The 27789-nt window shown below is 52.9% G+C and overlaps 1 protein-coding gene across 4 annotated transcripts in view; it reads left to right on the top strand.

Moving 5' to 3' along the window:
* The window catches only part of DOCK1 (dedicator of cytokinesis 1), a 434492-nt gene that overhangs the window by 126768 nt on the left and 279935 nt on the right, over positions 1-27789 (top strand). For all 4 annotated transcript variants that reach the window (XM_075534789.1, XM_075534791.1, XM_075534790.1 and 1 more), the window contains exons 24-25: positions 21430-21500; positions 26487-26593. In XM_075534789.1, coding sequence (XP_075390904.1) covers positions 21430-21500; positions 26487-26593 — 178 coding nt within the window. The remainder of the gene's footprint in view (positions 1-21429; positions 21501-26486; positions 26594-27789) is intronic.

Here is a 27789-nt window from a genome sequence, read left to right on the forward strand (position 1 = left end):
GAGGCTGTGGGCTCTTGTAAAGATTTAATTCTCAGAAACCCAAAGGTCAGCCCTCACAAGGTCGCTTTCAGTTGAAATCGACTTGGAGGTTTGGAGGGGGTTGCACCAGGTGGCACCTTGTGAAACTATGTCCCCGTTCCTCACCACCTCAATCACGTACCCTCCAGAAGTCCTGGTAGTGCAGTGGTTAAGGTCGGAGGTCAGACACCCCCCCCCCAGCAGCCTCTTGCTAGGAAAGAGGTGGTTGTCTGCTTCTATAAAGCTGTATGACCTTGGGGGTGCTCTGGGGCATGCGATCAGTCCTCTAGTGCCCTTGTGAGTCAGGATCCACTCAGGCTTGAGGGTTTCCAGGGCCCTAGGTTGGCACCCACCCTGGGACTTGTTTGTATAGGTTGGCCCAGGGCTGGAAAGCAGGGGCTCCATAGCTTTACTTCTTGCCACTGCTGGGGTCTGCCCTCCAGCCTTCCATGGGTCTCCAGAGGGCTGTTGGCCTGCAGGAGCCCCCAGTGCTAATTGGGGTACAAGGAAGGGGTTTCCTGCAGACCCATAGAGGGAGTCTGCTTTCTGAGGTCCCTGTGTCTTCTTTAGAAGTGGGCACAGGATGTTGGCATTCCTGGAGGACCTGGGAGTTGGGGGTCAGGGGCAGGCAAGAAGTGACCGTGATGGCTTGGCTGGAAGGATGTGCCCGGGACCTTTGCACCATCCATTCTGCAAGACTCCTGTCAGCAGGGTCGGTGTGCCCCTCAGCTTTCACCCTCCCCAGCCCCCACTGCCTCTCCCTGTATTTCCAGGCTGTACCCCATGGGCTGCTCATCTACTGACCGCACAGTACTTCCTCCTGCCCCCCATCAGAACTGCTTCGGGCTAGACCTGGTGGTCTTTCCCACCTGAGGATGCACAGGCTCGGGCACCGCCTGCCCCCACCCCCCGAGCCCCTCTCCGGCTTCAGGGAAAGCCATGCAGAAAGGGGGGTGGCAGTGACAGGGCTGGGGCAGACGTCTACGGCGGGACAGGAGTGCTCAGTGTGCACACCAGTCTGTCTGCACACTGCGCTCTCAGATGGCTGCTTCCCCCCTCCCCGTGTCTGTCCCGGGGAACACAGGCCTGCCTGTGAGTTCCATGAAAGCCCGTAATGCCTGGTTTACTCCCCTCCCCCTGGGAAGGGCCCTTCTTTTCTGCTGGGCCACAGTGAGGAGGCGGCTGCATCTTCATCTCAGGACACTGACCATATGGCCATGGGTGCCGTCTGGGCCAGTGGGGTGATGGGCCTGAGGTCCCAGCCAGTCGAGGGATCCTTGGCTGCCAGGGCACCTATGTGCTGGCCCATGGCTCAGTGCCTGGGTCCTTCTGCCTGAATATGTGGGCCTTGGCGCCGCGGTTTTCAACGATCCTTGGCTCCCTGGTGTCCAGATCATGCCTGGCTTGACCACTGAGTTGGGACCCCCCTGTCTTTCCCAGGGACCCTGGTGGTACAGTGGCTAAGCACTCGGCTGCAGCTGAGAGGCTGGAGGTTGGCACCCGCTGCCCCTCCTGGGAAGAAGGATGAGGGGATCGCCTCTGTGAAGACTGCAGCCTTAGGGACCCTGTGGGGCCGCTGGGTGGTGTCCCACAGGGGTGCTGTGAGCTGGCATCCACTGGACGGCACTGGGTTGGGCTTGGCTAATCAAATATGAGTAGACTGTACCTCCCAAAAGCACTCTCCACTGAACTTGGTAGGACCGAGGCCTCCTATTGATGGACCGTAAATCAGAGCTGGGTGGTTTGAACTTTTTGTCATGAATGTGACCCTGAGTGATTTCCTGTTGACTCGTGGAAAAGGCTCGATGGGGGATGATGTGCGAGCCCTGTGTCCCAGCTCCTGAAGGTGGTCTCCTAGTTCTCCAATCAAATCCCCGTGCTTCAGAGAAGGGGAGCTGAGCCCAGCAGAAGTTACTGGCACTTTCCAAGCTTCTCCTTCCTTCTTTCCTCCTGCCCCACACCCCCTCTGCCTCCCACACTTGCTCGCTCTCTTGCTTTATTAATTTTAAATCATTTTCTTGGGGTCTCGTACAACTCATCACAATCCATACATCCATCCATTGTGTCAAGCACATGTGTACATTTATTGCCCTCATCATTCTCAAAACATTTACTTTCTACTTGAGCCCTTGGTCTCTCTCTTGCTTTATATTCTGACCCAGGCGGAAAAGCATTTTATCGACTTTAAATACCCACGCCATGACACGATATTTGCAACCGCCACCTATGCATGCGACCACTGGCTCATGAAGAAGGAGGAGTGAAGAAGAACCGATGACACTTGAGCTTCGGTGCTGGGGGTGGGGGCGTCGGATATGAAAGCTCCGGGGAGCCCAGGAGCACCAATAAGCCTCCCTCAGAACAAGCACAGCCGGAGTGCTCTGGAGAAGCAAGGAGCCTGAGACTTTGTCTCGGATACATTGGTCATGAGAGACCAGTCCCTGGAGAAGGACATCGTGCTCAGCAGAGCAGAGGGCCAGCAAGAACGAGGAAGGCCCTGCACGGGGTGGATGGACACAGTGGCTGCAGCAGTGAGCTCATGCATAGCAACAAGTGTGAGGTTGACGAAGGACCGGTGGTGGTTGGTTCCCTTGCATGTCTGGGGGCTATGAGTCGGACGGACGCAATGGCGCCCAATAGAACAATTCTGCCTGCCATGCTTCATGAAGCTGGGATAAAGCCGAGTAGGCCCCAGTCGGGCCCGACATTGTACCGTCAGCACTTGTCATACATACGGGCATGTGTGCATGATATATTTAAAATGTTCACACTTCCCCTAGCTTGCTGGGCCACCCTAAAAGAAGTGTTAATTAATGGAACTAGACCTTCCTGAGCCCCATTACTCCGTGTTGCTGTGTCATCTGCCACCTAGAAAGTGCTAGTGTTTTACCGCCTTGATTTGTGGGTGTTTCACGGCTCATAATTAGTGTCTGGCTGGTGGACGATGAGAAGGCAGTCCACGAAGGCCCCCTCTTCATTAAATGGAAGCACATTGTCTACCCCACATGAGTCCAAGGGCCCTCAGTAACCTCATGGTTAATTACCACTGACCCTGCATTTGTTCCACAAATTATTCTGGCTCAAAGTCTCTGCTCGCTCAGATGCCAAGAAGTGGAATCACATCCATGTTGTAGAAGGCCCCCTCCCTAACTGGGCATCTGGGTGAAGCAGAACCAGGTTTGGGGCCGCCTGCAAGCTGCCAGGGGAGGTGGGAGAGCTCACATGCATTGCCTGGCCTGTTGTGGAGTGAGTGCCCAGTCCCACCATGAGGGGCTACTCTGGGCACGAGTAGGCAAAGACCCCATTGATTCTTACCTCTGCCACCCACGACTGTGTTGTGTTATTCAGGTACTGAGTGTATTGCGTGGTGTTTTGCTTGTGACTTTCCTGTGCGTGCTACTCAGATTGTATGTGTGGGTGCGTTATTTGTGGACAGTGTGAAGTGTGGGAAATACAGTAGGTACCGAGTGTCACAGCAAGGTGTCTCTTTGAGACGTCCATCTATTGAGGCATTTTCAGGACAGAGTCTAGCGTTCTAGCATATTCTATGGCAACTGACTGCATGTTCTAATTTAATAACACCTATTTACGTGCCATGAGACATGCCTCAAGGAGCCCTGGCAGAAGAGCAAACGAATCTGCCTTGAGAGAACTGTAACCAGAAAGGCCCTCAGAAGCTAGGAGGACAGGACCTTGTCGCGTGTGCTGTGCACACGCTAGCAGGAGGGACTGGCACGCTTGGTAACATAGAGGGAAGACCCTCACTGAGATAGATCGGCCCCGAGGCTGCAAGAGTGGCTGCAAGAGTGGGCTGAGACACAGCAGAGGTTGTGAGCATGCAGCAGTGTCTGGTTCCTTTGTACGTAGTGTCAGAGTGAGGTGGAGCCTGCTCTAGGACAGCTACCTTACAACCACAAGGAGCCCTGGTGGCTACTAGCCACAAGATCAGCAGTTCAAGTCTGCCAGCTGCTCCCCGGGAGAAAGCTGAGGCTGTCTCCTCCCGCCAAGATGTGCAGTCTACGAAACTGTAGTGCATCTCTCTGCATCTCACTTGACTGGATGGCAGTTTCTGGGTTTATATATTTGGAGATATATGTCTATAATATAGATAGATATAAGTATAGACACACATCTCAAACTCCCCAAACCATATTATATTAAAGAGATGTGTACTATATATTATATGTGTCAATGTTCTTCACTATGAATGTGTAGTTAGTCATAAAAGTTCATAAATCACTTCCTCATTCACCTGTTCCCATGAAAGCATCTTTATTAGAGATGGCTCAAACCTGCATTTCTCTCACCCAGTCCTGCATACTGGCTTAGCCCAACCATTGCCGGGGGCCACATCTTCCCCAGAAGGTGCAGGAGGATGGAGACTGCAGCTTTTACTTAGAGCGCCAATAAATATACCAAACAACAACAAAAACAAAAAACCAAATCTCACTGCCATTGAGTCTATCCTGACTCATAGTCACCCGAGAGGACAAAGTAGACCTACTCTTGTTGGATCCTAAGTCTGTAATTCTTTATGGAAGTAGAAAGCCTCTTCTTTCTCCAAAGGAGCATCTGGTGGTTTTGAACTGCTGACCGGGTTGACAGGTCAGCAGTGTCCATGTAATGCCTTCAGGGACATTTTCAGAACCATCTTTTTCAGAGCAGTTCAAGGCATGTCAGCTTCTCAATGGGTGCTGACAAGTTCTGCAATGTTGGTAAACCCAGACCAAATGCACTCCTATCCGGTCAATGCCAACTCACAGTTACCGTATAAGACAGCCTGGAGCTGCCCCTGTGGTTGCTGAGACAGTAAGTATTTAGGGGCGTGTGAAACCTCATCTGTGTCCTGTGGAGCAACTGGTGGTTTTGAACTGCTGACCGTGCAGTTAATAGCCCAATGTGTAACCACTAGGCCACCAGGGCTGCTCTGTGATGGTTATTGCATCGAGTTAAGATGGAGCCATTGCTTTGTACCATGGATTCAAGGCACAGACGCTGGGCTCAAACCCTGGTGCGAAGGGGTGTGAGCCAGGTTGTGCTCCCTGCTCTGCGGATCATTATGGGGGAGAATATTGTATGGAGAGTTGGTCCCTGATGGCCTGAGGGTAAACCAGGGTCAACTATAGTCTTCCAGAAACTGAGCAAGGCCTCTCCTGGGGCGGGGAGAGGGACTCCTCCAAGAGCAGTCAGTTCACAGACCCCATTCCCAGGACACTGCACCCCATCACCTCTTCTTGGTGGAGCATGCTGTGGGATCTGGGGTCCCAGCCCTCTCTGTGAGAAGTTCCTCAGATGAGGTGCAGGCAGCATGGCCCTGCAGAGCTGGCGCTTGCCTCTGCGTCACCAGTTTGGGTTTGATGGACCTTCATGCAGAGAAATGACTGGTACCTTCGGAGTCCTTGGAGAAGCTCAACCTTGAGTCTTGTCCAGAGCTTTATTTGTGACTGTGGCGTCGGCCAATATCTGGGCCTTTCTGAGGCTCAACACCGAATCGTTTCATTTTCTCCGACCATCCTGGCATTTCGGTTGTCAGTAAAGTTCTCTTGCCGCAACCTTCTCGTTTAATCTCAAGGTTCTCTGAGCAGCTCTAAACGGCCAGTGCAGAGGGCAGGCGGACGACTCCCCGGCTCCGATGGCGGGCTGGCTTTCTCTATGTTTAGATCCCGTGATCAGGCACACGGTGAATCCTCTGACACCCGAACCTTTTGTTCGTGGACAGCGACGCTATTGTCCTTTTCATCTGGGATGGCTCTGTGTGCCGGTGGGTGACATTTCCACTTCAATCACTTCTGGAGGCTGTCACCTCTTCCTGTGCAGGAGGATAGCTCTTTCATTTACTTTCGTGCAGGGTTGAAAAGGGGAAGGTCGGTTTCCTTTCTGTGGGAGACATGTAGTGATTGATGGGCGATCCCACGTCAAGTCCACCTCCTAGTGACCCTGGAGAACTGACTAGAACTGTTCAATGGAGTTACCTATCACATCATCTTCATGGGACCTTTCTCTCATGAAGCCGCTGGTGGGTTCAAACTGCCAACCTCTTGGCTCCCAGCGGACTGCTTAGCCGCGGAAGTGCCAGGGTTCCTGGTGCAATGCACACCCAGCAGAAACTGCGGGAAGCTATTCAGTTCAGGTGTCGTAGATCCCTGCAGCTCCCCAGCAGTGCCTTCTGCCTGGGCCCTGATTTTGTATCTTCCTGGGGAGGCTTGACCTGTTAGCTTCTATTTCTCACATCTGAACCCCCAGTTTGTATGAGCTGTCAGTGGGACAGCAGCCCTCTAAGTCATACTTCCTCTCTTAGGAAAAACAAAGCAAGCTCACTGGCCCCGACTAGATTCTGACTCGGAGGCACCCTCTAGACCGGCCCACTGTCCGTCCCCGCAGGAGGGAGAGCTTCATTTTGCTCCATGCGGAGCCACCGGTGCCTGCCAACAGCTGCAGTTAGTTAGCTACAGTGAGCAACCTAGTGGGCAATCCAGCAGGGCTGGGCTTTTGTTTAGTGCCCCCCTCCAAAGAATGTGGCACCTGGTTTTGTATGAGGCTCGCAGGAGCTAATTCCTGTTGATTTTCCATAGGTTCCCATGTTGAATTTATGTCACGCCACGCAGCCCCACCAGTGCCCTAAAGGACTTGGGATCCCAGGCCGATGGCCTTGTGCCCCTAGAGGGCTTGGACTCTGAAAGGACACCTCCTGCATTGAGAAGGTTACTAGCAAAAGGGATCCAACCACTTAGATGAGGAATCCACCTCGGAACCTGCTCTTGTTTTCCGTCACTAGAGACCTTTGGGTGAGTGAGTGGGTGAGTGAGTGAGTGGGTGAGTGAGTGAGTGAGTGAGTGAGTGAGTGAGAGAGTGAGTGAGAGAGTGAGAGAGTGAGTGAGTGAGTGAGTGAGCCAACGACTGAGTGGATGCTGAAACCTGTCGGTGGAGGACTGCATGTCTGTGTGTTGGCTTTCCTTCTTGTCAGGAACGCAGTGTGGAGATGCTGAATGAGCATCCTGGGGCTTTCTACCGCCACAGAGAGTCACCGTCTCAGGAACCCACAGAGGCAGTTCTCTCCTGTGCCAGAGAGTCGCTCTGGGTCATCGTCAACTCGTTGGCGGCAAGTTTGAGGTTTGGGAGTTTGGGTCATGCTCATGGCACACACCTTTGCCGAGTGTCCTGTCACAGGCACGGCAGGGTGAGGGACAGACCCTATACCCTCCGAGGGTGTGTGGTCCAGGAGGGAGAGCACAGTCACTCAAGAAACTGTCTCAGCATCTCACCAGGGAAGCAACCAGTGAGTGGTCAGTTGCCAGTTGGCTGCTACGCAGCCTGCTCAGACTCATGATGACCAGAGTCCAAGGAAGGGGCAGCTGTGGCATCTTTCTTCGTCATCCTTGATAGGCTGGAGCCCGCTGTAGTGGCCGTGGGGTCAATCCAAGCATTGGAGGGCTCTCTCTGTTTTCGCTGGCCATCCACTCTGTTGCTCTGATGTCCCCCCCGCCTCCCCCCCTCTGATTGGTCTTTCAGGGGGACTTGTCCAGAGTCAGTGGGTCAATCTCACCATGCTCCATCCCAAGGGACATCCTGGCTGTATCTTTTGTAAGACAGGTGGCTTTGTGCTCCTGCCAGCCCAAGGTTTAGCCAGGATCCTGCCAGCCCAAGGTATAGCCAGGATCCTGCCAGCCCAAGGTATAGCCAGGATCCTGCCAGCCCAAGGTTTAGCCAGGATTCTGCCAGCCCAAGGTATAGCCAGGATTCTGCCAGCCCAAGGCTTAGCCAGGATCCTGCCAGCCCAAGGTATAGCCAGGATCCTGCCAGCCCAAGGTATAGCCAGGATTCTGCCAGCCCAAGGTATAGCCAGGATCCTGCCAGCCCAAGGTATAGCCAGGATCCTGCCAGCCCAAGGTTTAGCCAGGATCCTGCCAGCCCAAGGTATAGCCAGGATCCTGCCAGCCCAAGGTATAGCCAGGATTCTGCCAGCCCAAGGTATAGCCAGGATCCTGCCAGTCCAAGGTATAGCCAGGATTCTTCACCCCCACCACACTTCAGATGCAACAGAGCCAGTAGGAGCCTCCCATCCCCTCTCCCTAACCCCCCCCCCCACACACACATAGAAATATGCAGAAAGAGAAAGATGCTGTTATGTTTATGACGTTAACAAGTTGGGAAGCTGGAGCCTTCGAAAGGCAGAACCTGTCAGAGAAGGAAACGCAGGTGGTTTCCACTAAACGAGCTGCATCATCATCAGCTCTGCTCAGCGACCCTTCCTACCCAGAACACACACTGCCCGCCCCCACCCTCGGTGTTCGCTTGGATTCCATAGGCCCCGCTGCTGTGTCAGCCCAGCTTGTTGAAGGCCGTCCTCTTTTCTGCTGTTCCTCTGCTTCACCCAGCCTGTTGTCCTCCAGGAACTGGTCTCCTGATAGCCAGGTGCTAAAACCACACCCCATCCATCAAAGGTGCACAGCTTCAGAGACCCGGAAAAAGAAGGTGGTCCTCTTGAATTGGAGCAATTGGTCCAAGGAATTGTACAAGGACCTAGATTGTGCAGCTGTAGCTGCTGACCAGCCAGCTACTGGGAAGGCCTTCTCGAAGTGCAGGCTGGACCCTGCTGGTAGAGAGATTACATGTTGGGCTGCTAACCCGAAGGTCAGCAGTTTGAAACCACCCTTCACTTGCTTGAAGGGGAAAAAACCGGATTTTCTACTCCAATACAGGGTAGCAGTCTCAGACGCTCATGGAAGCAGTTCTGCCCTGTCGACAGGCCCCTAGGAATCAGCATTGGCTTGATGGCAGCGAGGGCTTTCCTTTTGAGTTTTTTTCTTCCTTTTTTTGTTTAGAAAATGTTTTCTTTTTATGTTAATAAATCATTTTATTGGGGGCTCATACAACTCTTACCACAATTCATCCATCCATCCATCCATCCATTGTATCAAGCACATTGTACATTGGTTGCCATCATCATTTTCAAAACATTTTTGTTCTACTTGAGCCCTTGGGATCAGCTCCTTATTTTGTCCCTCTCCCTCCCTCCCTCATGAACCTTGATAATTTATAAATTGATTTTTTTGTCTTACACTGTTCGATATCTACCTTCAGGGAATCTAGGACAGATAACCCCTCAGGACCAATCTTGAGAGTAGCCATATCAGGAGGGGAAGGGGAAGGTGGGGGGCAGATAGGGGGAACCGATCACAGCAATCTACATATAACCCCCTCCCAGGGGCATGGACAACCGAAAAGTGGGTGAAGGGAGACATTGGACAGTTCTTTGAGTTTTCGGAAGCCGCAGTTCGGTTCCACGGCCGTTCACCTGCTTGGATCAGGCCTGTTCTCATTAGAAAGAAACACGCTCTCCTCTACGAAATGCCCTCCCGCAGTGACGTGTGGAGCCATGCCTGGCCGGACAGCGCGGGCGGCAGCCTGGCCTCAGTGCTGGTTACACTCTCCTTGTTGCTTTCTTGGCCTTGTCTTGGCGTCTTCTTGCCTGTGCCTGTTTCCTTCCTGCCTCTTAGAGCTCGTTCTGAGAGACACGACTCAGCACCACCCTCAGGAGTGAAGCCCAAATCGCCACCACTGGCCCCCTGTCCCTGCCAGCAACTCAGTGACCGTGTCTTATGGGGATCAGGACCACAGGGTTCTGACCCTGCTTTGAAGGGCTTGGGAGATGTACCGCACCCAGGGGAGCAGGCCGCCCTCCTAGCTGGGCCTTCCCACGCCACTGCCACCACTTTCACCACGCTGCCCTCTGCCTCTCCAGGCTCTGCTGTGCCCTGACCTGGGACCAAGGCTTTTCCAAGGATGGCCAAGGAGGGGCCTTGGTCCCCTCATGTCCAGCAGAGATGGTCTGCCAGGGCTAGCCTCGGAGGAAGGTGATCAGTACTCTTCCTGAGAAGGGAGGGGCGGCCCGGCACAGGCCTTTCTGACTCCTTGAGGCTTAGCTTTCCTGTCTCTAAAAGGCAGGTTGTTTTCCATGACTATATATGAATTCATCAACCTTCCAGCCTGGAGCTGACCTCAACCCCAGGGTCACCTTTCAGCCACAGGACAGGTCTATAAAGTGGACAGTGAAGCTGGCGAGTTGCCTACTTCTCAGTACAGCCAGGCTGAGAGACCCCCTCAGTACAGCCAGCCTGAGAGACCCCTCAGTACAGTCGGCCTGAGAGATCCCTCAGTACAGCCGGCCTGAGAGACCCCTCAGTACAGCCATACTGAGAGACCCCCTCAGTACAGCCGGCCTGAGAGACCCCATCAGTACAGCCGGTCTGAGAGACCCCTCAGTACAGCCAGCCTGAGAGACCCCCTCAGTACAGCCAGCCTGAGAGACCCCCTCAGTACAGCCATACTGAGAGACCCCCTCAGTACAGCCAGCCTGAGAGACTCCTCAGTATAGCCGGCCTGAGAGACCCCTCAGTACAGCCAGCCTGAGAGACCCCATCAGTATAGCCGGTCTGAGAGACCCCTCAGTACAGCCGGCCTGAGAGACCCCTCAGTACAGCCAGCCTGAGAGACCCCTCAGTACAGCCATATTGAGAGACCCCCTCAGTACAGCCATACTGAGAGACCCCCTCAGTACAGCCAGCCTGAGAGACTCCTCAGTATAGCCGGCCTGAGAGACCCCTCAGTACAGCCAGCCTGAGAGACCCCCTCAGTACAGCCATACTGAGAGACCCCCTCAGTACAGCCAGCCTGAGAGACCCCCTCAGTATAGCCGGCCTGAGAGACCCCTCAGTACAGCCAGCCTGAGAGACCCCTCTGTACAGCCGGCCTGAGAGACCCCTCAGTACAGCCGGCCTGAGAGACCCCTTAGTGCTGCGCTGCTTCCCCTTAACCAAGGTTCGGGCGGCAGGACTCCAGGAGCCCAGGGATTCAGGGGCAGGGATAGGAGCAGGGCAGGGAGGCAGGGGCAGGGCAAGGCAGGGGTAGGGCAGGGCGTCGATATGCAGAGGATGAATGCAGCACCATGACAACACAAGTGCACAGGTTGTTGGACAGGAAACGAAATTCACTCTCCAAAGTTGCATCAAAGTGGCTGTTAGGAAGACAAAAAGCATCATCCATCATCTCGGATGACGTCTTTCCTTCTAAAGTACTGGATTGGGATTCAGAGCCCCGTGTGTTTGCCATGAGCAAGGGTGCTGGGTGTCTGGGGGAATGGGGAGGAGGGGATATGGGTGGTTAGCGTCCCAGCAGCTCCTGTTCTCTATCCATCACAGCGGAGTCTACCTGAACCTGTTCTGGGCTTGGGAGTGAGGGCAGCTTGTAGGCAGTAGCCAGGGTCTGGGGCATCCCTGGACTTCCCCGCTGGGGGGCTGCAGCACCTCCTTCCTACCTACTGGGAGCGGTATGGAAGCAATTGACTATGAGCTGAAAGGTTGGCAGACCCAAGGTACCCAGAGGTGCCTAGGAAGAAAGGCCTGGTTGTTTGGTCCATAAAGATCGAAGCGTGAAACCCCGTGGGGGCAGTACCACTCCATAACGTCGGCTGATATTAGTTGGAGCTGAATCTCTGCCCATTGGCGCCCCACTGCTGAGCGTGGCCTAAGTGCTGAGTGGATGGTGGCCAAGGTGTGGGGTCCTGCTCTCCTCCAGCCACCCTGGGCCCCAACAAGCCTCTCTTGGTCCGATCCTTAAGAGCACACAGAAAGCACTCATGTGGCCTGTTACCTCCTTGCCGTTTCCCCAAACCACCCCACTCCAGTTGTGGCCCTGAAGCTACATTCGACACCGGCCCATTTTCCTGTCTGTCAACCTCTGAGTGAGTTCCACATGGTTCCCAGTATGTCTGTCTCCCGTCATGTGGAAGTCAGGCCTGGCCTCCTGGAAGCTGTCTAGACGGGAAAACAATTCTCACCAATTTGGAGGTGGCGGAGGGCTTTTTGCAGCGGCGCCCCTCAGCTGCACAACCGCGCCCAGATGGGGAAGAGAAAACAGCAGGTCCCGGGCCTTCACTCCCATTGGTTTTTGCTGCTGTGGTGGCCATGTCTCTCGTTAGCATGACTTAATTCCTGGGAAATGAATCTCGGGGTTCAAGAGACCCTGCAGCTCCCGAGAAGCCAGCTCCGCCTCCACTGGGCTCCCCCTCCTCTCTCCTCTTCCCTCTGGTGCCTGCCCTCTGCTCTCCCACCTAACTCCTGCAGGCCGTCCTGCCCTGTGACTCACCCTGAGTCCTGGCGGGGTTCTAACTGCTGTCACAGCTCTTCCGGCTCCCTGCGTGTCATGCCTGTCATCTGGAGCCGAGGGAAGCTCACCAGGGTGGCAGTCCTTACCGCTGCTCTGCACCAGAGGGGTGCCAACAGCTTACAGAGAGAAACTATGAACCTACACCCCGGCTTAGAAGTCTCCTGTGAGGATGCAGCCAGGAAGATCCTGCGCAGCAGTTCCACTTTGTCCCTCGTGGACTTGCCGGGGCTTGGACTCAAGTGGCCCCTGAGTGGCACCAATGGTTTGCGCTTGATGACAAACCCCAAGCTGGGGGCTGAAGTCATCCGGGCGCACCGGTGAGCTGCCTCAAGTGGATAGCCGAGATAGACGCCCTGGGTGACAGCTGGGCCCCACATCACATGGCTGACTCCATCCGTGGTCAGGCCACATGAACGAGAAGAGCGAGAGGGACGCCCTGGCCTGGTGCTGTCCAGCTGTTTGCATATTCCAGCTGCTGCCGTTGCTGTGGGGTGCTGCCATTGCCATTCTGACCCCTGGGAGCGCAGTGCCCAGCGTAAGGAACACTGCCCGGTGCTGTATCGCCCTCACCTTGGTTCCTGGGTTTGAGCCTATTGTGGCAGCTGTCGCTCCATCCTTGTGGAGGGTCTGCCTCTTTGTCACTGCTTGTCGACCTGACCAAGCGTGACGTCCTTCTTCAGAGACTGGCCCTCCGGAGACTGTATTCGAAGGACTGGAGGTGGCGTCTCGTCATCCCCGCTCCAAGACAGACGTGTTTGGTCTCCTGGCCGTCCAGCACACTCTCAGCACCATCGTGCCAATGCATCGTATCTCCTTCGGTCTTTCTCTTTCGCCGCCCAGCTTCCACGTGCACAGGAGGTGATGGGGCACTTTCTCCAGCTACCTTGTTGAGGACCTTCCTGTTTTCCCTGCCCCTCGACTTTACCAAATAGGAGGTCCCTCCTGACAACATGTCTGAAATAAGTGAAGCAAAGTCTCACCATCCTTGCCCCCAAGGAGCATTCTGTCTATGCTGCTTCCCAGGCAGATTTGTTTGTGTTCTGGCATCCACGGTACTTTCAGTATTCTTCCCCGACACCACGATGCGGGTACATACATGTAGTTCTTCGGTCCAACGTTCACATGCAGGCCAGGCAATTGAAAATACCCCGGCTGGGCTCAGGCCCACCTCCTCCCTCAGAGTGACATCTCTCTCTTCAGCACTTTAAAGGGGTCTTGCTCAGCAGATGGGCCCACTCCAGCCCATCCTTTGGTTTCTCGACTGCAGCTTCCATAAGCCTTGATTGTGGACCCGGGCATGAGGACATCCTTGTCAGAGACTGGTGGTAATTGATGGCTGGCATGTGATCTCATGGACATCAGGGACCACAGTGTGGGTCCAGGTCCTGCTGGGCTGCCCCCAAAGCCGAGGACTTTGATTCTCTGTGCACTGCTGTGTTAGTCTGGATGGACTAGAGAAACAAATCCATGGACACACATATGTGTACATGAAAGAGGTTTATATACAAGAGCAATTGAACATTGAGAAAACATCCCAGCCCAGTCCAGATCAAGTCCATAAGTCCGATATTGGCCCATATTTCTGATGTCTATCTATAAAGTCCTCTTCAGACTCACAAAAGACATGTAATGAAGCCAAATGCAGGATGGTCACAAGCCAGTGGGTAGAAAGTCTTTGGGTCCAGTGGCGTTGTAAGCATCTCAGTGATGGCAGGGGTCTCTCTGTGGCTTCTGCTTCCAAGGTCTGGTTGCATCCATGTGGCTTGTCTTCTGCAATGTCTCCCAGGGAGTGACAGAGAGAGAGAGAGAGAAAGAGAGAGATTTTCCCCCTCAAAGGGGGAAGTACCAGATTTCCCAGAATTCTCAGGAGAAGGCCATGCCCACACAGAAGTCTCATTGGCTATCTCCAGATTGACAGCCTAGACTCCACCCCTACACTCTTAATCATTAAATTGACACCTGATTAGGTGACTGCCCTGTCGCTGGTCGGTAACTCTCTCCTGACCTGGTGGGTCTCACCAGGATCTCGCCAGGCTGTTTGGGACTGTTTGGGGCATGACGTGGTAGCCCGGTGACTGTGCGTGCTCAGCACTGTCTTGACCCTTCGAAAGCAGGAGTCAGGATGCTCCAAGAAGTCCTGGACGGTGAGGGTGATGGTGGGGGCGGGGGAAGGCCTGTGCTGGTGTTCTCTGCCTGAGTTTGCTTCGTTTTTGAGTCTAGGAGCTCAGCTTGGGCTCACAGGCCGTCTCAGTACGTTTGCATGTACAGGAGATAAGCCTGCTGATAGCCTAGTAACTCTGAGTTATCAGCTGCTCCGGATGGAAGGCATCTAGCCCTGGGAGTGGACAGGAACAGTGCTTTTGCCAGGGAGCAGTCAGCTTAAAGGAAGTTGGATTGTCTGGGGAGGAAATGAGTATTTGTGGACTCCGACCTCGTGTGGCACAGGCCATCTTGCTTTAAGTGGAGAGGAGGACCAGGAGCGGAGCCCTCCTTTCTTTTTACCCACGATTTCACTGACCCCTGCTTCCAGGCAGCTCGCAGCGACGGGCACGGACACGTACCGCCTCGCCCCAAAGAACTGAGTCTCTGGTCTTTCTCTCCGTGGAGCCATCAAGGCCAGCCATCTTCTTGGTTATTATTTTTTTATTAACTACTTTCAGTGAGAGCTCTCACATCTCTTATCACAATCCATACATTCCTCCGGTGCGTCAAGCACATGTGCACATATGCCGCCATCATCATTTTCACAGCATTCTCTTCCCACCGGAGCCCCTGATCTCACATCTGCTTGGTTTTGTCAAGTCCCCATAGAAGGGACAAGGTTCGGCTCCAGAGCACCCTTGGTCAGAACTGGTCTCACGTCCCGTTTACGGCCAGTCTCTCAAAGCCACTTTTCACTGCCCCTAATCTTCCAATGATGTAACACTTACGTCCAGAAGCAGAATTTGTGGACCCTATATATTTTTTAGCTCAAAACCTCCAAACAGGATTGGTTTAATATGCGTTTTCTGGAGAAATATGTAAATTAATAATCGCTTCATGCATTATTCAAGAGAAACGTACTCCGTATCACCGATAGCTCCTAATCTTATATAAAGATATGCTAATGGATTTAATTAAAATAATTATACTGAATAATGTAGTCTGAACTTTACCCTAAAATAGTCTCTATTAATCATCACCAGTAGTCCTATTTTTAGCCAGAGATGCCCTGGCGCTGCATTAAACCGATACTAGATAGAAAGCGAGCCTGGCTTCTTTTTTTTTGGTTTTGTTTTGTTTTACAGTTTAGATTAAGTGTAAGTTGACATTCCCCTGAGATGCATCGACAATTAAGTTTGCGTAGAGATGAAGATAAAAATTATTTTTTCTGGGGGAGGAGGGATTTCTGAGTGATTTCAGAAATTAGGAAACTCTCCTCATTCTCTCCCATATTCACAGTCTTTTTATGTGCTGTGTCTTCCCCCCTGCCCCCAAAACACACACACACACACACACACACACACACACTCCTACCTCCCATTAAATGTTGGTCTCCATTGTATTCCTGTCCATTGGGTTGTGATTCCACTTGCAGTGTTCAGAGCTGTGATGACGAATGCTTGGGGTTCTTGATCGCATGGATATTGAAATACGAACCCAATTTTGCGAAGGGTGCCCTGTGACATCTTGCCTGGTGTTTAAGAGAAACAGGAATAGCCCTCTCCTGGTAGCAGTGCCTGCTAACTTGGTTTCTGATCGCTGCCAGTGGCTGTTACTTCTCATCAGGTTTCTAGCATGAGGCGTGATGGCATTTGGGGATGCCTCCTGCTTTGCTCTGGACGCCTGGTGGGGCCAGGGACATCAGCCCCATCATACCTCCCATCTCTGTGGGCTGCAGAAAACTTGACCACAACCTGGTCAGCCCCGGCATTGCTACTTTTAAATTCATCCAGTTAGGCTTGCCATTACACGTGGAAGAAACATGTGGCTTCAAGAGCACACATTCCTGTGATTCGTTCACTTAGGACGTGAAACACAGAGGCTGAAGAAGCAGAGAGAGCAATCATGTCTGTACTGATGTGGGCTCTTCTCTGTCCTTGGAGTGTATTCCCTGAGGGTAAGCTGCCTGGGGCTCGGAGCCTCAGGAAAGACGGGGTAGTTCCCCTTCTCAAACACCACTAGCAAAACACCCAAACTCACTGCCCTGGAGTTGGTGGCGATGCATGGCCACCTTGCACAGAGCTTCTAAGGCTGTCAGTCTTTAGAGCAGCCCGTGCCCCTTCTTTCTTCTCCGGAGGAGCTGGTGGGTTTGAACTGCTGGCCTTGGAGTTAGCAGCTCTGGGCTCTGAACTCTACCCCTAAGGTGCACCCCACCTCTTCTTTGTTCGTCTCATGACTTGGCATCATACTTGCCCTTCCTCTCTGCTCTGGATGCCTGGCTGACTGTAAGACACAGAATACCTGGCTGGGACACGCAGCAGCATTCTGAGTCAGCACTCAGGGACCCAGGGTACCCAGCACTCAGGGACCCTGCCTCTGTGAGCACAACTCCCTCTCAGTGGGTGGCGTGGGGATATCTAGGGCCCCATAGGCTCCTGGGGACCCGGGTCAGGGGACAACCTGTGGACACTCAACCCTGGTTTAGACAAACTTGGGTCTTCTGTGTTTGCTACTGCCCACTCTGTCCTTGTGAAATGGTATGTTTTCCAGAATTCCCATGGGCAGACAATGCTTTGTTGGGCCTAGATTAAACCGCTTGCATCCTCTTGCCCTCTGGACATTCGTGGATGCAACAAGACACTTCACATCGAGCGACCAGCCTCCTGAAGTCTTAGTAGTAAATTTCAAGATAAATCGTTTTCGGTCTTTCAAAGCCACTCGGAGGCATCTGAAGCGGAACTTTTGAAATCAGAGTGAAATTATTTCTACTAAATGCTCTTTTTAAAAGTCGCATTTCTGCTTAGATAACCGGAAGGTCTTTCTCTGGCTGGCATTGAAGGACAGGGTTCATGCCTGGGGAGCGGGGGCTGGTGGGGCACAACACTGATGGTTTTATTAGGAAGGCTGGAGTGGTCAAAGCAGAGAGCCTGTCGCTGTCCTTCTGACCACACGGGGTGGTGATTCACAAAAGGATCACTGGGCTGGGTTCACCATTAGCTCTGAATCCTCTAGAAACACTGGGGTCATGATGTGCCCCCCTTTTCTGCTTCCATGGTCTCATCTGGGAGGCTTTGATAAGACCATGGACTGAGGAGCCCCCGGGCAAGGCCAGATGCTGTGTGACCGTGGCACACCGACTGGAGCTCAGTGGGCAGGGCTCGAGTGTGGCCACTGAGGGTGGCGTGCCGGGGTTGGCGTTTTCCATGTTAATAAGCCAACCTGAGTGTCCTGCATCTTACTCATAAAGGTATAGCATGCCATAAAACCCACCTTTCCTTCCAGCCCAGTTCTGAGTCCCTGTGTGTTTCGTCCCTGTTGTTAAGGGGTGTCTGGGCTCGATCCTTTGAATTGCTGAGCAGGGTCCAGGATGTGGCTGGACCGCAGCCAGTTCCTCCGTTCGCTTTGTGAGGGGCACCTGGGTGGGGTCGATTGATGTTGGGTGGTCACACACACAGCCAGGAGAGATACTCATGCACAGGGTCTCGCACACTCCATCTCACTTAGGTCAGGACCTTGGCCAGGGGTCCTCAAACTTTTTAAACGGGGCCAGTTCACTGTCCCCCGTTGGAGGGCCGGACTAAAGTGTAAAAAAACTACGAAAAAATTCCTGTGCACACTGCACATACCTTATTTTGAAGTAAAAAAGTAAATGGGGCAAAAACACCCGGCAGGCTGGATGAATGTCCTCGGTGGGCCACATGTGGCCCGCGGGCCGAAGTTTGAGGACGCCTGACCTAGGCGGACGTCCTGGACCTCACTGCCATTTAGAAATTGCCTGTCTGACTTCATGAGAAACCGCCGGCTCTTCCTAGGCTCACTTGACTGTGTCCACGTTCTGGCCACTCATGGCTCCAAACAGCACGTGGGTCTGGCAGGCTTTGTTGTTTTGAGTCCCCATGTTTCCCTTCCTGATGGGGGTTTTGCTCCTTAGGCGTCCTCACGTGGGGTCACCGTGAGCCAGAATAGATGCGACGGCAGCCCATCCCAGCGTGGATCGTGGGGGGCAGTGTCGCCTTGGGTTTACATTGGCAACCTTCTGATAACTGAGTGGATCCTTTCACCCTTTCAACTCCTGTCTGCCGCCCATACATGCACCCTGGCCAAGAGTCTGTCCACTTCTTTTTCCCGTGGGGTAGGGAGGGGGAGGCGGCTTATTTCCTTACCATTGAGTTTTCACAGATCTTCAGACCTTCTGTAGAGTCTGGTGGCGTAGTGGGTTATATATTTGACCATGGACCACAAGGTCAGCAGTTCGAAACCACCAGCTGCTCTATTGGAGAAAAAACCTGAGACTGTCCATTCCCGTCAATAATTACAGTCTCAGAAACCCACAGGGGCAGTTCTACTCTGGACTCAGTGCCAATGAAGGACCTCCCTGAGATAGAGTCACCCAGTGGTAACCACAGTGGCTTCACGCATGGCCACAATTGTGAAGATGGGGTAGGACTGAGCAGGGTATCCTTCTGTGGTGCCTAGGGTCGCAATGGGATGGGGTCAACTCAATGGCACCCAACAATGATATATGATACATAGGGAGCCTGGGTGGCTCAGTGGTTGAGCACTCCCCTGTTAACCTAAAGGTCGGTGGTTTGAGACCGCTGTGTCTTGGTAAAGATTACAGCCTGAGAAAGCCTCTGGGCAGTTTTACCAGTTGTATGTAGGGCAGTGGTTCTCAACCTTCCTAATGCTGTGACCCTATCCTACAGTTCCTCATGTTGCAGTGACTCCCCCCCACCCCACAACCATACATTGCTACTTCATCACTGTCTTTGCTACTGTTATGAATTGGGCGACCCCTGTGAAAGAGTCGTTTGACCCCCAAAGGGGCCGCGACCCACAGGTTGAGAACCACTGCTGTAGGGGCTGTAAATCATTGACCATACCCAACAACAAAGGCAACATCTTCCGGATGTTGTTGTGGTTGTCAGGTGCCACCGAGTTGGTTCCAACCCACAGCGGCCCAGTGCACAGCACAGCGACATCTTGCCAGGTCCTCCTGTGACGTCCTCATAATTGTTCCTGTGCTTGAGCCCCGGTGTCCATCCCCCTTGTCAAGGGCCTTCCTCTCTCGCTGCCCCTCTCCTTCATCAAACATGATGTCCTTCTCCAGGGGCTGGTCTCCTCCGACAACATGCCCAAAGTGTATAAGAGGAAGCCTCACCATTTTGCCTCTAAGGAGCATTTTGGCTGTACTTCTAAGAAGTTTCCCTTTTAGCTGTGCATGGTACTTTAAATATTCTCCAGGGCCACAGTTCAAGTGCCTCGATCATTTTCTGGATATAAGTCCTCCATCTGATATGGGCTTGGCAGTTGTTCTGCCCCCGGTCTAGGCCCACTCCTTGGCTATTTTTAAGAGTCTTTTGAAGAGCAGACGTTCTTCATGCTGAAATACACATGGTTCAGTTTTCCTCTATTGTCCTAGGTTGTACTTGATGTTACCTGAAGGAAGTCTTTCCCTGCCCATGGTCACAAGCATGATACATGTTGTAGGTCTATCATCCCTGTGCAGTTAATTTTGGAATGTAATACCAAGTTATCAAATAAAGGGTTTTTTTGGAGTGTGGGGGTGGTGTTTTTTGGAGTGTGTGTGTGTAGGAGGCCCTCCCTTTTGAAGATCAGTTGGTCATTTATGTTCTGGCTGATAGTTTAACAATGAGCGTCCACCTGCAGACTTTCTGAGAAGAGATGGCATGGTGGTGCAGTGGTTAGACTCATGAAAGGTTGGAAGTTTAAACCAAGCATCAGCTCCAATGTAGAAAGAGTGCCCACCCACTCTGGAAAAGACTCACAGCCTTGCAAGCCCTCCGGGCAGCTCCACTGTGTCTTGTTGGACCCTCATGGGTCAGAGGCAACGGGAGGTCATGGGTCTGGTTGGGGGCTTTCCTGAAGCCAATGGCAAGAATTGCTTCCAGCACAGCTGGAGAATTTTGCAGTTTCTACGTGTTTCCCCAGCCTCATCTCTGTTGAATTTGAGCTTTCTGGCAATTTTTGAGGTATTTGGTTGGGGTGAGACTGATCTCCACATTTCTTTCAGGCCGTGACCCAGCCTGCTGCGATGGGTTGATGGTGTTCAATGATAGATGGATGGGTCAGGATGCTGGAAATCCAGCACCTTCCATAACAGGGTGTCAGTGGAGAGGCCAGGATCTGGCCTTGAGTGGACACTTTAATCCTAGCTCATGGAGGGGCTCAGTATAACATTTCTATGCTCTTTTCCCCATGATCACGGGAGGACCCTTAGACTTCAAAGTAGAACTTCCAGGGGACTGGAATATACAGAGGAATTCTGAGGAGAATGTCCCTGTGGAGAGAGTGTGTTTTCCAGAAGATACCCAATGCAATTGCAGAAGGCAAGGCTGCCCGAAAAGAACACGATTCAGGACAATGGGAAGGAGAGCCATTCAGGAAGACGTCCTTAGACTGACATAAAGAAGGTCATGTCTTGGCTGGAGAGCAGTCTTCTTGAGGGGCAGGCCTTCCTTTGCTGGAGTCTAAGGGAGCCCCGGTGGCGTAGTGGTTATACTTAGGGCAGGGATTTGAAAGGTGGGCACTTCGAAACTACCAGCCACTCTGTGGGAGAGAGATGAGGCTTTCCACACCCCTAAACAGTGACAGTCTCAGAAACTCACAGGACAGTTCTTCCCTGTCCTATATGGCCCTCATGAGTCTGCATCAACTTGATGGCATTGAATTTGTTTTTCTGGTTTTGTTTTCCACCTCAAGGTCGGCGGTTCAAGCCCACCAGGTGCTTCTTCAGGCTCTCTGCTTGCTTTTAGACTTACAGCCTCGGACTATAAATTTACTGACCTAGCCTCGCTCTGAGTTGGAATCGATTTCATGGCAGTGGGTTTGGGGTTTGGTCAGAAGGAAAGGGGGCGATGATGTGTGATCTCCATTGGTCTGAGCACTTTGCGGAGAGGTAATGGGGATTGGCTTGCGCTCATACTAGGGGTAGCCCCCAGCTTCTCTGCCTCTCTGCAGTGTACGTTTATGAGACTTAGCTACCCCACCTCATCCGGACGCGGGGTGTTGCTCTCCAGCTCACCGCTGTGTTCACCGAGCCATGTGGGTACGACCCAATTCTCTTCTGTTCTTGTTTTGCAGGAAGCAGCGCTGAAATACTTGCCCACGATTGTCAATGATGTGAAGCTGGTGTTTGACCCCAAAGAGCTCAGGTAAGGCGCCTGGGGGCCAGCGCTGCCCTCCGGCCTTGCAGGGCCTCCTTTCCAGTGCCCGCCCGAGGGCGCTCGCCAGGGCTTCTATCTCTGGCATGCATGTGTCCGCACGTGCCCACGCCCAGATCATTCTGTAAGGTGTGTGCCGCGACTGAGGGCTGTGACAGTGTGATAATCAGGACTTTCTATGGATCATCTGTCAACACCCAGTCTTTTCTTTCCTGTACTGAGGATAGCCTAATGGGCGCTTCATGCTAATTGGGCATTTTGCATATTTTAGGATTTGAATGTCATTACATGCTGGTTGCCTTTTGGTCGATTTGGATATTTTAAACACCTCAAAAGATGCATAGTCTGGGTGCTTTTGTATTCTTGGTGGGGGGCAGGGAGGGGCCCATGGGGCACGGAAGTTCTTTTGGGAAAGCTGGTTTGCAGACTGAAGACTGAGGAGGCACCCAGCCCTCCCTTTCCCCTGCTACCTGGTGTCTAAAGCAGGGGTGAGCCTGTGAGCTGCAGCTGTCATTGTCTCTTGCAGGCACTGTCCTCTGGGGGCGGGGAGAGGGGGCACCTGCCTGCCTGCCACTGGCAGCTTCCCTCCCCACAGACATCCAGAATCACAGCCCTCACCTGCTTCTTGCTGGGGCTTGCATGTGAGATTTGACACACTGGGATGGGCCCCGTCTTTACCAGACATGAGCCTCCCGAAAGATCACTCAGGAGCCATGGTGGAATAGGAGTTACATGTGGGGCTGCTATCCCCTAAGCTGACAGTTCAAAACCACCAGCCACTCCGAGGGTAAAGACAGGGCTTTCTACTCCCAGAAAGAGATACAGAGTAGGAAACTCATAGGAGGCAGCTCCACTTTGCCCTTTAGGGTTGCTACGAATCGGCATTGGCTTGATGGCAGTGAGTGAAGGATGATCCTCCAGCTTTGGCCACTCTTGGCCTGGCCTGGATGGGATAGGGGGCTCCTGGTGGCGGCGGCACTCTCCCTATGAGCTGTCATGTCTCTGATGCATCTGAGGCTCTAGTGCCAGACAGGGACACTTCGAGTGTCTTGTCTCCTTGCACAGACAAGGGTTCGTAGAGACTAGCAGGGGCCCTGGAGGCATGGTGGGCTGACCCACCATGGTTGGTGGTTCAAGTCCAGCAGGGGCTGCCCGCTTCAGCCTGGGGCATCTTGGAGGAGCAGTCCTGCTTCGTCCTGCAGGGTCACTTGGAGTCAGGATGGACCCTGTGGCAGTGGCTTTGACTTGTGGGTCAAGTGGGGAAAGGGAAAACGAGGTGGGTGACCCATGGGACCGTGTTTCTCCCCCAGGGTCTCTGCAGTGTCCCCTCTCTGGGTGTGACTCTCTCTGTGTGACCCTGGAAGGGCCGATCTGCTAAGTCATGTGCTGACCAGCGGCCTGGGGTGTGCTGGCCTCGCCCGTGCTCCCGAGAAATGCTTGGGGCTGGAGGAATCTGGGAGAAATTGGGGAAGTCACACGCAGTGGCCCGATGGCCTGCTTGGGGTCTGTTCCTCCAGCATGCATGGGGCCCCGCATCTGTGTCTCCCATGGGTGGGCTGCTCTGGGCCATTTCCATTGGTGCTTGAGTCTTTTGGCAACCATAGCCAGCCCTGTCCTGACCCCTGGGTGTGCCCCTCTGCCCTGCACAGTCTTTCTCTGATTTATCAAATTGGTTCCTGTTTCAAATAAAAATCCCTTGAATCCAGTAGAGCTCGCAGGAGAGAAGAAATATCAAACTTCATGCCCCTGCCCCCCACATAACGAGGCAGATCTGAAGGCGTGCACACAGAGGCACTCCCACCCAGCCCAAGAGATGCAACATTACCTGTGTTGCGCTGCCATGCACCCCTGAACTTGAACTCTCTTGCTTCCACTCCACAGAGTGGCCCTCCACACAGTAATCTTTGAGGACTCTACCTGGGTCCCCCTTCTCAGCTGGACCCTTCTGTATTTGAGCAGCAGCAGTGGGCACCGACATCCACGGTGTGGTTCCCCCATGCGGCATCAGCTTCACATTCAACCCTGTCTGTGCGGCATGGGGTTCATCGTTACAGCCATGCTATGACCGAGTTCTATTAGTCCCAGTCGAAGCCAAATTCCTGGTCCCTGGTGACTCAGACGTAGGAGGGCAGGGCTGCCATGCCAACCCAGGCATCGATGGCAAAGGACAGGCTGTACCGCTGAGTGTGAGGTCACGGCCAGCTTCTAGGAGGATGAACTCTGCCGCCATCCAATGTATCACAGTTTAATTGTTATTATTAATATTATTGAAGTGAGTCACAATAAATTATTTATGCCACCAGGAGACACCCAGGCGTGGATGGCTCGGTCAGGCTTTTTATAGGTTGTCGAGCTGCCCCGCACAAAGGCGGCACCGATGTGCTCATGGACATGGCGCTGTCTGCCTCCTCCACCTCTGTCAGTATGGAACAAAACCCGCGTGTTCTCAAGCCTTGCCAGTGCAATTGCGGCAGCTGCTCCCGTTAGAAGAATCCCTACCAGACTGGTCCCAAGGAGCTAGAGACGAAGGATATCCCAAATGCCTAGCTCTCCCATGATGCTGTTCAGCTTTATTTCCCCCACTCCTCCCCGGAGTGGTTTCCCTGGGTTCTGCACTTTGCTGCAACATTCAACAGAAGTCACCGAGTGCTGAGGAAATGTCTCCTGGGGTGGTGGGTGCTGTTCAGTCCCCGATCAAAGACTCGCTGCGATCCAGTTGATTTCAGCTCCTAGCAACCCTACAGGGTCGAGTAGAATGGCCCTTGTGGGATTCTAAGACTCACTCATTATGAGAGCAGACTCTCTCCTCTTTCTACCGCGGAGAAGCTGGTGGATGCGAACTAGTAATGTATAAGCACTGTGCTATCCCGGCTCCTTGAAGGTGAAGAAGAGGTGAGCCAAAGCCAGAAGCCAGCAAAATTCACAGCAGGTCTTCTTGCTTCTGCTGAAGCCCAGCCAGGAGCTGCAAGCAGCAAGGCTTTTCCCGGTGAGGTGACTGTGCTAGAACTGTGGAGGGACCGGCACAGGCACTTCATCGCAGGCTTCAAGCCCCTCTCCCTCTCCTAAAGTCGAAACACCCGAACTCACTGCCATTGTGCTGAGTCCGACTCAAAGTGACCGTGTAGGACACAGTAGAACTGCCTCTGTGGGTTCCCGAGTCTGGAACTCATTAAGGGACTAGAAAGCCACGTCTTTCCCCGTCTTCTCCTAGGGCCCAGTCAAAGGTCCCTCCCAGGAAACACAGATGTGGCTGGGTTCACAACCTACATGAGCTCAGTTCTTCAGCCCATCTGAATCCTATCAGTTAGTAGCTCGCCTGTTAGATGATACTGTAGGTCAAGTGTTAGAGTCCTGAAGATCTTGCATCTAGGAGGGCCATGGTAATCGACTGTGACCCAGTGACTGTGAAAACGGTGCTTGGCCATCCCAGTGTGTTTCTTGGTTATTCTCCAGAGCTCTCCTTCCAGCATTCCTTCATAGGTTCTTATTTCCCATTGGGAAGAAGGCCATCTGAACAAAAGACGTCATTGAGCACCCGGATGTGCTGTGAAGTCCCAGGCAGTCGTTTCTTATCCGTGCACGCAGCGCCGAGGCCCTCTTGGCCAGCCGGTTGGAGGTCACTTTTCTCTCCCCTGTTAGCTTCCTTGTGCTCCTACCCCCTGCTGCACATCGTAGTCGCAGACGACCGCCATCTCCATCCAAGTGTCCGGAGACTTGCCTTCTCTGGCCCTTTCATTCAAATGCCACCCTGTGGCATGTGACTTTTAAGACCAGCCCCTCCCACGCCATGTGGAGGCTCGTGCACGCCGCAGCGTGGGTTGGTCTTTTTCGAGAGTGACGGGATACTGCATGGTTACATCCATCATGAGCAGTTGGCTTTGTCCAGAGCTGGGGTTCTGAATGGCGCTGTGATGAATCTTGTACAAGTGTTTCTGTGCGGGCACACTTTCGTATTTCTTGGGTCCCAACCTTGGCCTGGAATTATGAGTCAGGCTGCTCATTGCAGGGCCGAGCAGCCCGAGAACCCTGGCTGCTCTTGGGAAGGAAGACGCGGGTTTCTACTCCCGGGAAGCGTCTCGGTGGGAGGACCCCTTGGGAGCTGCTGTGAGCGGCATCAGTGGGATGGCAGTGAGGTGCTCGCTGTCGGGCATCTGCTTCCCTAAGGGGCATGGCTGCTCTGGCTACCTGTCACGCGGTGCGTCGCCTTTGGGTGGTGATGGGTTTGCTCTGGGTTTCTGGTTATTATGTTTAACCATCTTGTAAACATATCGTATGCGATTTGATGAAATTTGGAGGAGATCTAAACTCTTTTCCAAACTAGTGGCCCCATTGCGAATTCCAAAGTGTGCCCGCAGGAGCCTTGGTGGCACAGCGGGTTAAGCACTGGGCTGCTGTTCCCGCCTGCTTCGGGACCCTGATGGAGCAGTTCTTTGCCCTACGGGGGTGCTAAGGAGTCAGAGTCAACTCAGAGAGGGTGGGCTGCTTTCACACTCAAGAGCAGCAATGTGCGAGGCCCAATTTCTCCATCCTCACCAGTACTTCTTGTCTGCCCTCTTAATCGACAGCCATTCTAGCACATGTACAGGACTGCCAGTGGCCTAGCGGGGAAAGCCTTGGCTGGCTCAATGAAAGCTCGGCGGTTCAAACCCACCAGCCGCTCATCTAGAGAAAGACGAGGCCGTCCGCTCCCACAGAGGTTTAATATCTCGGAGACCCACAGGAGTGGGTCTGCTCTGTCCCATCTGGGGTTGCCCTGAATCGAAATCCCCTGGCTGGCAGTGGTGTTTGTGTGAAGTGAAAACTATTGTCTAGAAACACTTATGTGGGATGGAATGTCACCCACATTCTACCAGGGGCATTGTTCCCTCTGCCTGTGGCATTTCATGACCACCTGTCTCCCTGCCGCCTGGCCACAGCATCGCGTAATCCTGTGACGTGACTGTGCTCTTAGATCCTTACCTGTCTGTTGTTTCCCAGCAAAATGTTTACTGAATTCATCCTCAACGTTCCTGTGGGCCTGCTGACCATCCAGAAGCTGTACTGCATGATTGAGATCATCCACAGCGACCTGTTCACACAGCACGGTGAGTGCTACCCGGGTGTAGGCCAGCGTGACTCCCCCAGAATCCGCTCCTCCCTGGGGGAGGGAGTTGGTGGTGTGGCTTAAGTGGAGAGCAAATGCTTTGAGAACGATGAGGGCAACGAATGTACAAATGTGCTTGACACAATGGATAGATGGATGGATGGATGGATGGATCAATTGTGATTAGAGTTGTACGAGCCCCCAATAAAATGATTTTTTTTTTTAAAAAAGCTACTGAAAAATGGAAACAATTTCTCTCCCATTAGAATCACAGGGCTCTGTTCACCCGGAGAATTGCCAATGGCATCGTGGAAGCAGGATCTGGTGTTTCAATGCCTGGCCATGCTGGCGGTTGACCAGGACTTTGATCTTGGTCGTGTAGATGTGGCTGGCTGCTGCCCAAATGTTACACCATGATCACTGAATCTCCCTTTTGACTCCTTTAAAAGTTCAGTTTGGAACATTTTCTGCTTTTTTGGGGGAGATTGAGGCTTTCCGTGACTTTGTCTTGTCACTATTCTCTGCGGGATGCATGATTTCCTGTATATGAAATCTGTAATCCGCACATCTCTAGAGAGAGTAACTGGGGGGGGAGGGAGCGGGGGAAGGGGAGATAACAATGAGTACAAAAAAGAAAATGGTCTGAAATTGATTGTGGTGATGATTGCACAACTCTTAATGTGATTAAGCTATTAAATTGTATGTTGTATAATTATATGCCAATAAAACTATCTTTAAAAACAAAAAAAAACCCAAACCAGAAAGATTGAACCTTTACAAGAGAATGGCAATTGATAGCGTGTAGGCCCTGGATCACCGGAGTGAAGGCGGGCGCGTGGTCTGTAATTTAGGCACACACCAAGCCCCCAGGTAATCAGCACACATTGTCATCCAGGAACCATGTGATTGTCCGCCTGGAAAAGCAATCGCCTGCACCCATCCATCCAGGTGATTGTCTAGAAAACGGGCACGTTTTCCTTACCTTTGGAAGCGCCACTGTGCTCCCCTCGCCCGAGCCTGGCGTTCTGTGACAGGGCGTTTGCAAACTCTGCTCCCGAGTAGTACGCGTCTTCATGCCTCCTCCACCCACTTTTCCTGAGGAGCACCTTTATCTCTCCACCCTTCTTATTAATCACTTCCTCTCTGTTTGAACAGACTGAATTAATATTTTACCCTTGTCAAGCACTTTTATGGAGA

Source organism: Tenrec ecaudatus, chromosome 16, assembly GCF_050624435.1.
Source record: "Tenrec ecaudatus isolate mTenEca1 chromosome 16, mTenEca1.hap1, whole genome shotgun sequence".
In the NCBI taxonomy this organism is placed as follows: Eukaryota; Metazoa; Chordata; class Mammalia; order Afrosoricida; family Tenrecidae; genus Tenrec; species Tenrec ecaudatus.